Raw genomic sequence first — 12,314 nt, forward strand, 5'->3', positions numbered from 1 at the left:
TAACTCAAAGTGGCAACAGTGCTGGCCAAATGTTTAGGGGAAACCCCTAAGGTGGAGTAGATTTGTAGTAAGGGAGTGATTACTCACTGATATCCACTCAAGCGCAGCCATATGGCTACAAAGGAAAGCTAAACAGTTTTCTCAGAAACTTTGCAGTTGAAGAAAAATCCGTCCTGGTCCGAGGTTCGAACCCGGCACCACCATATCACTGGAGAAGTCGCTCTACCAATTAAGCTAACCGGGACGGCAAGCTTATAGTTGGACGAGAGAAAATTCATCAATAACTCAAAGTGGCAACAGTGCTGGTCAAATGTTTAGGGGAAACCCCCAGGTTGAGTAGATTTGTAGTAAGGGAGTGATTACTCACTGATATCCACTCAAGCGCAGCCATATGGCTATAAAGGAAAGCTAAACAGTTTTCTCAGAAACTTTGCAGTTGAAGAAAAATTCGTCCTGGTCCGAGGCTCGAACCCGGGACCACCACATTACTGGAGCAGTTGCTCTACCAATTAAGCTAACTGGGACGGCAAGCTTATAGTAGGACAAGAGCAAATTCATCAATAACTCAAAGTGGCAACAGTGCTGGCCAAATGTTTAGAAGAAACCCCCAGGTTGAGTAGATTTGTAGTAAGGGAGTGATTACTCACTGATATCCACTCAAGCGCAGCCATATGGCTACAAAGGAAAGCTAAACAGTTTTCTCAGAAACTTTGCAGTTGAAGAAAAATTCGTCCTGGTCCGAGGTTCAAACCTGGGACCACCACATCACTGGAGCAGTCGCTCTACCAATTAAGCTAACTGGGACGGCAAGCTTATAGTAGGACAAGAGCAAATTCATCAATAACTCAAAGTGGCAACAGTGCTGGCCAAATGTTTAGGGGAAACCCCCGAGGTGGAGTAGATTTGTAGTAAGGGAGTGATTACTCACTGATATCCACTCAAGCGCAGCCATATGGCTACAAAGGAAAGCTAAACAGTTTTCTCAGAAACTTTGCAGTTGAAGAAAAATTCGTCCTGGTCCGAGGTTCGAACCTGGGACCACCACATCACTGGAGCAGTCGCTCTACCAATTAAGCTAACTGGGACGGCAAGCTTATAGTAGGACAAGAGCAAATTCATCAATAACTCAAAGTGGCAACAGTGCTGGCCAAATGTTTAGGGGAAACCCCCAGGTTGAGTAGATTTGTAGTAAGGGAGTGATTACTCACTGATATCCACTCAAGCGCAGCCATATGGCTACAAAGGAAAGCTAAACAGTTTTCTCAGAAACTTTGCAGTTGAAGAAAAATTCGTCCTGGTCCGAGGTTCAAACCTGGGACCACCACATCACTGGAGCAGTCGCTCTACCAATTAAGCTAACTGGGACGGCAAGCTTATAGTAGGACAAGAGCAAATTCATCAATAACTCAAAGTGGCAACAGTGCTGGCCAAATGTTTAGGGGAAACCCCCCAGGTTGAGTAGATTTGTAGTAAGGGAGTGATTACTCACTGACATCCACTCAAGCACAGCCATATGGCTACAAAGGAAAGCTAAACAGTTTTCTCAGAAACTTTGCAGTTGAACAAAAATTCGTCCTGGTCCGAGGTTCAAACCTGGGACCACCACATCACTGGAGCAGTCGCTCTACCAATTAAGCTAACTGGGACGGCAAGCTTATAGTAGGACAAGAGCAAATTCATCAATAACTCAAAGTGGCAACAGTGCTGGCCAAATGTTTAGGGGAAACCCCCAGGTTGAGTAGATTTGTAGTAAGGGAGTGATTACTCACTGATATCCACTCAAGCGGAGCCATATGGCTTTAAAGGAAAGCTAAACAGTTTTCTCAGAAACTTTGCAGTTGAAGAAAAATTCGTCCTGGCCCGAGGTTCAAACCTGGGACCACCACATCACTGGAGCAGTCCCTCTACCAATTAAGCTAACCGGGACAGCAAGCTTATAGTAGGACAAGAGCAAATTCATCAATAACTCAAAGTGGCAACAGTGCTGGCCAAATGTTTAGGGGAAACCCCCGAGGTGGAGTAGATTTGTAGTAAGGGAGTGATTATTCACTGACATCCACTCAAGCACAGCCATATGGCTACAAAAGAAAGCTAAACAGTTTTCTCAGAAACTTTGCAGTTGAAGAAAAATTCGTCCTGGTCCGAGGTTCGAACCCGGGACCACCACATCACTGGAGAAGTCGCTCTACCAATTAAGCTAACCGGGATGGCAAGCTTATAGTAGGACAAGAGCAAATTCATCAATAACTCAAAGTGGCAACAGTGCTGGTCAAATGTTTAGGGCAAACCCCCGAGGTGGAGTAGATTTGTAGTAAGGGAGTGATTACTCACTGACATCCACTCAAGCACAGCCATATGGCTACAAAGGAAAGCTAAACAGTTTTCTCAGAAACTTTGCAGTTGAAGAAAAATTCGTCCTGCTCCGAGGTTCGAACCCGGGACCAGCATATCACTGGAGAAGTCGCTCTACCAATTAAGCTAACCGGGACGGCAAGCTTATAGTAGGACGAGAGAAAATTCATCAATAACTCTAAGTGGCAACAGTGCTGGTCAAATGTTTAGGGGAAACCCCCGAGGTGGAGTAGATTTGTAGTAAGGGAGTGATTACTCACTGATATCCACTCAAGCACAGCCATATGGCTACAAAGGAAAGCTAAACAGTTTTCTCAGAAACTTTGCAGTTGAAGAAAAATTCGTCCTGGTCCGAGGTTCGAACCCGGGACCACCACATCACTGGAGAAGTCGCTCTACCAATTAAGCTAACCGGGACGGGAAGCTTATAGTAGGACGAGAGCAAATTCATCAATAACTCAAAGTGGCAACAGTGCTGGCCAAATGTTTAGGGGAAACCCCCAGGTAGAGTAGATTTGTAGTAAGGGAGTGATTACTCACTGATATCCACTCAAGCGCAGCCATATGGCTATAAAGGAAAGCTAAACAGTTTTCTCAGAAACTTTGCAGTAGAAGAAAAATTCGTCCTGGTCCAAGGTTCAAACCTGGGACCACCACATCACTGGAGCAGTCGCTCTACCAATTAAGCTAACCGGGACGGCAAGCTTATAGTAGGACGAGAGCAATTCATCAATAACTCAAAGTGGCAACAGTGCTGGCCAAATGTTTAGGGGAAACCCCCAGGTTGAGTAGATTTGTAGTAAGGGAGTGATTACTCACTGATATCCACTCAAGCGCAGCCATATGGCTACAAAGGAAAGCTAAACAGTTTTCTCAGAAACTTTGCAGTTGAAGAAAAATTCGTCCTGGTCCGAGGTTCGAACCCGGGACCACCACATCACTGGAGAAGTCGCTCTACCAATTAAGCTAACCGGGACGGCAAGCTTATAGTAGGACGAGAGCAAATTCATCAATAACTCAAAGTGGCAACAGTGCTGGTCAAATGTTTAGGGGAAACCCCCAGGTTGAGTAGATTTGTAGTAAGGGAGTGATTACTCACCGACATCCACCCAAGCACACCCATATGGCTATAAAGGAAAGCTAAACAGTTTTCTCAGAAACTTTGCAGTTGAAGAAAAATTCATCATGGTCTGAGGTTAGAACCCGAGACCACCACTTCACCGAAGCAGTCACTATACCAAATATGTTGATAGCTGCTCTACGAGCTCAACCAATAAGTTTGTTTTATAGGCGGGAGTTAAAAGTTTAAAAAAACTACAACTGGGTTAGAAGAATTGCTTCTTTTAAGAACGATGTAATGCAGGAAATTTTCGATACGTGAATTTTCTCCTAAGAGTAATCTGGGATGCAATGGGATGTGTTCATCCAAAAATTATGGGAAGTGTTTTTTCCTTAGTCTATCGAGCTGTTTACATGAACATAAAATGTGGGTTATGGTGATCTTCCCTGCATAGTTCACAAACAGGTCTTTGTTGTTTTGTAAGAATAAAACAGTGTGTGTGTGTGTGTGTGAGGTGGGTGTGTGGGTGCTTGTGTGTGCGTATGTGCGTGCGTGCATGTGTGCGTGTGTGTCCAATACGGAGGCGACATAACATGACTTCCATGAAACGTTCTTGGTGTGAGCACGGCGTTCGTTCACCTATGAAGGGTTTTACTAGGTGTAGTTTATTATTTACTTCAATATTCCATTTTGCCTTCCATTTATCTTTCAGCTTGCATTGTACCAACTTCACTGCATCTCTGCAAGAGAGGCTTACACTTGTGCAGCACATACATTTGCTTTCTCATTTCCACTAATTCCAACTGAAACCAGCAAAGTTTTATATCTGGTCCCTTTGTTGTGTTGTGTATGATATCACCGATTACTGCATTGCTAGGGTAAAGTGCACTGGTATTGCTGTTCACAATGTTCCCTCTTATTATTATTTCTACAGCCACAGAGACTGCGTCTGCGAAAAAGGATGCACACTGTGGCAGCCTCACTGTCTTCTCCCATTTGTTTTGTATTACTGCGCTCCTAATGTGGTGGGCTGATTATGATAGGTCTGTATATTCCTTGTACTTTTCCTTCAGTGCTAAAAGTTCTTGCAATATATATTGTGACGCCCATGAAAAGGCGATACCTATTCTGCATGGTCGGCACTGTTGACTAAGCCGAGATGAGGAGAACGAGGTTGGTGGTGTCTCGTGCTCAACAAGCGGACCCAGCTGTTTTCAATCCTCCGTCCCAGTCTTAATAAACCCCTGGACGTGTGGCATTTTTTTTTTCTGAAATGGTGTTGTTAAAGTGAAGGCAGACAGTGCAAAGGCGATCAGGTTTCCGGGCAATACACTCCCGGGGGTGCATGGTTTTGAAAAAAGAAACAGACAGCACAGGAGGAAGACAGACGAAACAACTGGCAACTGTTTATTCACTTTGAAAGTGAGAGAATATATAGAAAAAAAGCATGAGCAGAGAGGAGGACCCATATATGTGCATGAGTAGAAACAAAAGGATAGCAAATGGCTCTAGAAAAAACATGTCTCGGCACATATCGAAAAAGAGACTCTCATTTTGTAAACTGCAAGCGAGGGTGCGCTTGCACAGTGTTCTAGATGAGCACTTTGTAACTATTGGATAACAGATGTGTTCCAGCAACGAACGGATCTTCAGAACGTATGAGCATGTGAGCATTGGTCTTCTGTCTGCTAGTGGTGGTTCATTAGCTTCTACACACATTGTTTATGGGTGATGTCCTGTATGCACCACTGGAATGACGCAAACCTCAACTGGGAATTGGGTCCAGTAGTTTCAGGTATGACGGCCTTGCTGAGCCATAGTCTAAGTAGGAGCCTACAAATTGGCAAAAGGCATGCCCTATATATCAGAACCCCAGTGTTTGCGCAAAAGAACTTTGAGTATGTTCAGAGATTGGGAAGCTTACTTTTTCAATGCGTTTATGCGAAGCAGGAAAGTAAGTTTTTTGTGAAAAGTTATGCCAAGAAATTAGTGTTGATTCATTACTAGCAATTCGGTTTCATTCAGGAGTAGTATGGGATCTGTCTGTAAGCCCCGTTTGAGCGAGAAAAGGATACCTACTGTCTTCTGTCGAGAAAAGCGGAAACCGTTTCTGTCCACCCATGGTGCCGGTTTATTACTGTTAACTGTATTTGTCTTTCACATGTCCATATGTTGACGGATGTGCAAGCTATCTGAAGATCATCTACATAGACCTAGTACATAATGGACCTTGGGATTATTTTGCGAATAGAATTCATCTTTAGAATATAAAATACACCCCTGAGGTACCCCATTCTCCTGGATGAAATTCTTCGAAAGAGGTGAGCGTAGGCGTACATGGACTGAACGGTTAGACAAAAAGTCTTTTAGGCATTTCTTGCCACGAAGGGCAAGCTCAGCCAGGTCTTGACTTCCGGGTTGTGTTAAATGCCTTCTCTAAGTTGAAAAGACAGCAAGACAGTGCTGTTTGTGTACAAAAGCTTCTTGGACTGTGTTTTCCAGACGAACCAGATGGTCGGTTGTGAAGCGTGTTTTTTTTAAACCACACTGATGAACATCAAGAAGTTCATGGGATTGAAGGACAAAAGTTAATCATATTTAGGACTTTCAAAAGATTTTGCAAGACAGCTGGTAAGGACTATGGGCCTATAACTACTAGGAGAGGTAGGTGGTTATACCGTTTTTAAAAATGGAACAATAATGGCTTTCTTCCATGCTTCAGGTATTTTCCCTGATACCCAAAACTTTGTTAAAAAATCTTAAAAGTGCCTCTACAGCCAGTTCAGAGAGATGGGCTAGCATTTGTTAACGCATTTCGTCAGGGCCAGGCGCAGTCTGCTTACCAGCAGACAATAGTGTACAGATTTCTTGAACTGTAATAAATTATTATAAGGTTCGTCTGTACTGCCGCTTGTCGGCAGTCTTTGCTTTTCAGCTGTGTTTTTGTATTCTAAAAATGACTCTGTGTAGTGTGATGAAGTGGAAACTTTAGAAAAATACTCACCCAGCATGTCTGCTTTGATATCTGTCTGTATATCAGGGGCTCTCAGGAGGGGAAAGGTGAAGGGAGAGTAGCTGCCAGTCAGCTTTCGAACCTGCTCCCACATTTGTTTTGAAGGTGTTGAGCTATTGGTGGATGACACATATTTTTGTCACAAAGTTTTTTCGGCACTGCGACGGATATATCGAGCTTTCGCTCTCACCATTTTAAAAGTTACGAAATTCTCTTGTGTTGGGTACCGACGAAAATTGGGCCAGGCTTTATTTTGTTTCTTTTTTGCTTCATTACATTTGCACACAACAAAGTTTGTGATTTTGTTTTACTACTCCGGATTATTGAGGAATAGCTAGGCGCACGGTGGTAATAATACAATTTGTGAAATGTTCGTTCGTCTACACTGAGATTACAGGAAAATATTTGATCTAGGCTGGCCTTTTCTCTAAACAGTGCCCAGTTGGCTAAATGAAGTTTCCAACGTCGTGGTTTTGTTGGGATGTGCAGGCATTAGGTTGATTAGTACAGGAAGGTGATCGCTTCCATATGAGTTGTCGATGACATCCCATTTAAAATCACTAAATACAGAGAGTGGGAACTAAAAGACAGATCTACACAGCTCATTTTTCCCGAGATCAGGGAGCAGTATGTAGGTTTACCCGTGTTTAGTAAGCAAACTTTATTACATAGTATAAACTTATCTATGATTTGGCCTCTTGAATCAGTTTTTCCACTTCCTCAATACAATGAATGAGTGTTAAATCCACAACTACTACTAAATATGACTCTGGTAGCTGTTCTAAAAAGTCTCTTAAGTCATGCACTTTTACTGGAACGTGAGGTTCGATATACAGTCACCGACCGATTTTTGGACCCGGCGGGACCCAAAAAATGGCCCGAATAATCGAACAGTCCGAAAAATCTGTGAACTTAAAAAAACTTTTCTGCAAAAAACCGGGTTTCAAAATCGCGAAAATTGCCGCTCCCCATGTTCTGCCTACAAGCGATAATATTAGACTCTATCTGAATTATAGCAATGCTTTCGTCACGTCCGCACCCTATCACATCGCGACACCAGATAGTGCGACGCGGTTGCGCTCATGCCCGGAATGCATGCACTCGCTGCACGCAGCAAGAACAGTCAGTTTGCATGGAGCAATGACGTTCGCGAAGACCGAGAAGTAATCCATGGGTAACCCACGGGAAGACGCGAGCGCCTCCAAATGCAGTCCCCCCCCTCCCCCATCTCCGCGCACTGCAGGGGGCGTCGTCCAAGCCGTGGCGGAAGCTCCAGCTATCCCGCTGTGCCGTTTTCAATGCGATCGTGCGCCCTTTGTAGGCCATCTCGATGGCAATGGAGAGCATCTTATTATCTCGAATGGCAACAATGAAGAACAAATAGCCAAGCCTATCCAAGCCAGTCCGATTGCGCACACCGAGCTGATTCCGTTTAAATCCAAGATGGCGCCTTTCACGGTGGCAGCAAACGGGTTGGTTGTGACAGCGATGCCCGCTCGCGTCTATATTAGGCCGACATAACAAACTTTCGGTTGAAAAACAATCACCACACAAAATTGTTGCGCCTATTTTAATCCAAAAATTCGAACTTTTAGACTCCACAAAGTCTGAAATATCGGTCGTGAAAATGTACACGTTCCTATGAGGTGCACGACGGTACCTCAGTGAATTCCGAAATATCGCGCTAGTCCAAATTATTGGAGTCCGAAATATCGGTCGGCTACTGTATATATACGACAGTGTTATTGTTTTGTGCGTAAGAAGCTTCAAATTTAGAATTCAATAAAAGCTCACAAGCCGGAACGTCATTTTTTACTATGATGGCAATGCCAGTGGACAGCCGGCTTGCCTTCTCTGTCGCAACTAAAGACTTTATATTTCTTGAGAATATTTGTGTGTAAGGGACCTAGGTTTGTTTCCTGTGCACACAAGGCAACAGGTGAAAATGTCGCTAAATGTCTTTTATGCTGTTTAAGTTATTTAATAGCCCCCACACTTTCAGTGTATTAGGAATGACATGATGAACTGTTTGGGGATGTATTTTGGAAATTTAGGCTCATTTCACGGTGGACGCTTCAACATCACAAGCATTACATGTAACGCATTATGGCTGCCAGCAGTGTACCCGCTAAATGGCTGGCAGAAAGCTTTACACTCCCCCTGCATGGCAAACGTTTCATACGTGGAGCACAAAAAGGAGAAGTAAGACCGTACATACCTCAGGCGGGTTTCGTGTGCAGTCTCGAACCACATTTCCTTCAACACTGAAGTAATACAGCTGGGCTTCTGCATCAGTGAACACCAGCTGTTCTCGCAGTAGTGGACTGGCCGTCTGCTGACCCCTGCGTTGAAAACCCCCTGTGGCATAGTTCCTCAACAGACACCTGACTTACAGCTGCCTCTCAAGTTGTTCCGTGGCAGAGTTGGCAAAAATGGGCTCCACATCCTTGGAACCTGCCAGGTGACGAGCTCGAAGCTGAGCTTTGCTGCTCACCAAGGGAGACCACTCCTAGAGATGGCAAAGCATGCACTACAGTCATGAGGGAACAACAATTCTACCCCACCGATGACAGCCAACAACAATGAGCACTGTACGTTATGCACACTTACTGCTCCATCTTCGTCTAAGTGTCTTTTCTGACACCTCAACAATATTACATTCAGATAAGACTACTGCTGACCTACACATTCTTGATATACTTACTGCTCTACCATCTTCTGCAAGTTCCTGTAATGTGTCTTTCTTTGCTAACACTGTAACAATAGTATATTAAGGCTATTGTTACAATTCTGTTGATCCAACATACATGATATACTTACCATTCCCTCATCTTCTATGAGTGCCTGTAACGGTTTTGTTTGTTAACACTGCAACAATAGTACATTCAGCCTATTATTATAATACTGCTAACCAAACATACATGACATGCTTACCACTTCATAATCTTCTGTAAGTGCCTGTAATGTGTTTTTTTTTTTAATACCTCAATAATAGTCCGTTCAGGATATCACTAGAATACTGGCGCCCCAAATAATTCATTATAGCTAAAGTAAAACCCCGCAATTGTAAACTTGCACATCATGAAAACATGGATATAGTAAAGTGAAACTGCGGTCCCACTTCAGCTTCCACAGATGACTGTACAAGCTTTTCCGTTTATAATAAAAACATCTTTAATTGAAGAAACGGCTATATAGTGAAGAGCATGCGGCCATGGCAACGTATTTCCCGCGGAATGATGGCGTCACAGCATGCGCGCAGTCTAGGCTATTGCAAAGTATCAGACAGATACAGTGTAATCGCAAGACCAACAGTCAGAGGCAAATGGATATCTAAGACGATAAAACATGTGCTCGTTCAGATGGCTTAACCACTAAACTCAGGAGCTGCGAAGAGAAGTCAACTTTTGCAAGGCATGTGCGAATGTTTTCAATATTTAGTCGAATAGTACAGAATTCGATTCGATCCGAATGTTTAGTATTCGTCTCGAGCGAGTAATGTTTCTGGAACTCTTGCTGCGTGTGGTTTCGGTCTAGCATACCTCCTGCGGGAGGACACTGCGGCGCGCATGCATCACAGCTCCTACTCTGTGCACCTACGCTCCCGCGTGTACGCCGGAGCCAGTCTGCGCATGCTCGTGGCAGCAGACACAAACAGGTGGAAGCGCGACCCCAAGATTTGCACCTGCCACACAAGCCCGTCATTAAGCAATGATATTTTCTGATGCAAAATTAAACGCTCCCATACGAAGCTATAGATGAGGGCTTTCTGAGTGAACAAGTATAGGGTAGCATTATCAAACAAAGTAGCACAGCATTAGGAAGCATGCCTTTGAACTCCTTTCGCGAGTTCGTAACTGCAATTGCCAGCTATGGTATATGCATGACGGTTAAGGTTTCTTCATTTTCAATGGGGAAGGCATAATTGCACTTCAAACAGAATGGCGTGCTCTGTTTACTTATGTCCCTACCTCTACAACTTGCAAGGCAAATTATTTTAATTTTATAATGTCACAAAATAGCGCTTTCTAGAAAAACTTGAAAAGCTCAGTAAGTCAACAATGACCGAATACCTACTGCTTTCTCACCAAAATTTGCCCTTCGCACTGCTGCCGTACCTCAGGGACAGAGTGGAGGGACTCAGCGGGTCTCGAAAGCATTGTTACCGTGCGCTGTGCCGGCAAGCAGTGCATGAGAGCCAGCACACCTTACAGCCCTCTCTGTGGCTGCAGTACCTCCTCCTAAAGTGCATGCCCAGATAATCGCAATGAAGAAAATGTGTCATGCAAATGCTCACAAGCGCTGGAAAGAACTGTGCAATCGAAAGCACTGAAGGTAGTCGGTTTAGGGTAAGCCTACTCAGATAAAAGTGCTCTGCCACAATTGATATTTGCAAAACACCCAAACGAAGCACATGAGATTATTTCGCTCTTTCTGAAGGAGAATGAGATATTGTCTTACCAGAAAAAAAAAAAATTATTGCTCCTCTTCGGCCGTCATGAAAGCTATCACCTTCAAGTTGATCGCGAGACAACGCACACAGAGGACACCGCAGGACTCTCGCGGCACTTGTGTTAATCTCAGCACATTATTAGTGTGTCACACAACATGAACCAGCATTTGTGACTTGCCTGCTTCGTTCCAAAGATCGCATATAAAGCACATATGCGCACAGCCTCTGCACTCCGCGTGAAGCAGACTATGTGCTGGGCCGGAAGCAAGACTCGACTACAGCGCCGTTAGCTCGCGTGACCGCCACTGGGGCCACATTTTTTATAGAGCTGCGAAACTGGTTTGTTCTAACAACGTCGGCCCCTGCAGCGGCGCCGCCACCAAGACTTTCCCTCTTTCCCCTTTTAGGACTGAGCGACCTCCTCTCCACAGCCCGGAATAAGGCGCATTTCTCCCCAGGCTCGCTCGTCCTCTGGTGGGAGCCGTGCACAGATCAGATATCTGCCACGGAGACCGCTGCCCTTCCCATGAGTGAGGAGCCATGCGAGGTGAGCAGAACCTTCCTCCCCCACCATTTTTCGTGTGTTCTCCGCTTTTGTGCTTTTCACCCACTGTACGCGAGCGGAACACTCCCTCGTTACGGCAGTTCGTGCGTTCTCCGCTTTTGTGCTTTTCACCCACTGTACGCGAGCGGAACACTCCCTCGTTACGGCAGTTGTTTATTTGGTTGCTGTTTTGTACTGCTTCGGAGCAATAAACGCTCATCTGAGTAGAATACTCCTGTTTGTCCGCTCTGGCCCGAACCCGCCGTGGTGGCGACTTAGCGTACTGCGGGTTGGGGCTCGCAGCTCTGACTGCTAGGGCTCGCACGCTGGTGCTAAAAAGCGACTACTGCTTCTAGCCCTTTGAGCGTTACTACAAGAATAACCCCCATATTCTTGGCGCCCAACGTGGGGCCAGAGGTGTGACAAACCGAGTGTCTGTGTGACCGACTGCCGACACACAGACTAGCCTTGGCGGCAAGCGGGATTGACTTCCAGTCCCTGTTGTGGTTGTCTGATATGGCATCTCAGCAGCAACTACTACTGCAGGCGTATTCCCAGAGGCTGACGCTAGCCACTGTGATGCAGTATCATTTGAGCCGAGTGGTGATTCATGCGACACACTCTAGGCACTTTTCGCCAAGGTAGGAAGAGCACAGAGCGACCTGTGCAACCTTGCTCATCCCACGCGGCCCCTCAGCCAGAACTTCCTGGCCAGGTCAACCCCCAAAAGCTGTGTTGCGCAACGCCTTGCACCTCACGTGTATTGTGCAGAACACCCTGCAAACACCCGCTCCAGTGGCGAAGCCGAGGTTACAGGTGGACCTTCCCAGCTATGGCGGCTATCATGATCTTGTCAGCGCCAACGATTACCTGGAGTGCATGCAGACATACC

At 45.2% G+C, this 12,314-nt stretch overlaps 1 protein-coding gene across 8 annotated transcripts in view; it reads right to left on the reverse strand.

The window, feature by feature from the left end:
• The window catches only part of LOC149349277 (WD repeat-containing protein 11-like), a 222,502-nt gene that overhangs the window by 76,595 nt on the left and 133,593 nt on the right, over positions 1-12,314 (reverse strand). For all 8 annotated transcript variants that reach the window (XM_089578206.1, XM_089578208.1, XM_089578205.1 and 5 more), the window contains 2 exons: positions 8,819-8,934; positions 8,644-8,767 (listed from right to left, as the gene is read on the reverse strand). In XM_089578206.1, coding sequence (XP_089434332.1) covers positions 8,644-8,767; positions 8,819-8,934 — 240 coding nt within the window. The remainder of the gene's footprint in view (positions 1-8,643; positions 8,768-8,818; positions 8,935-12,314) is intronic.

The sequence above is a fragment of the Amblyomma mixtum genome, chromosome 3 (genome assembly GCF_055824585.1).
Source record: "Amblyomma mixtum isolate Tamu chromosome 3, ASM5582458v1, whole genome shotgun sequence".
Classification (NCBI taxonomy): Eukaryota; Metazoa; Arthropoda; class Arachnida; order Ixodida; family Ixodidae; genus Amblyomma; species Amblyomma mixtum.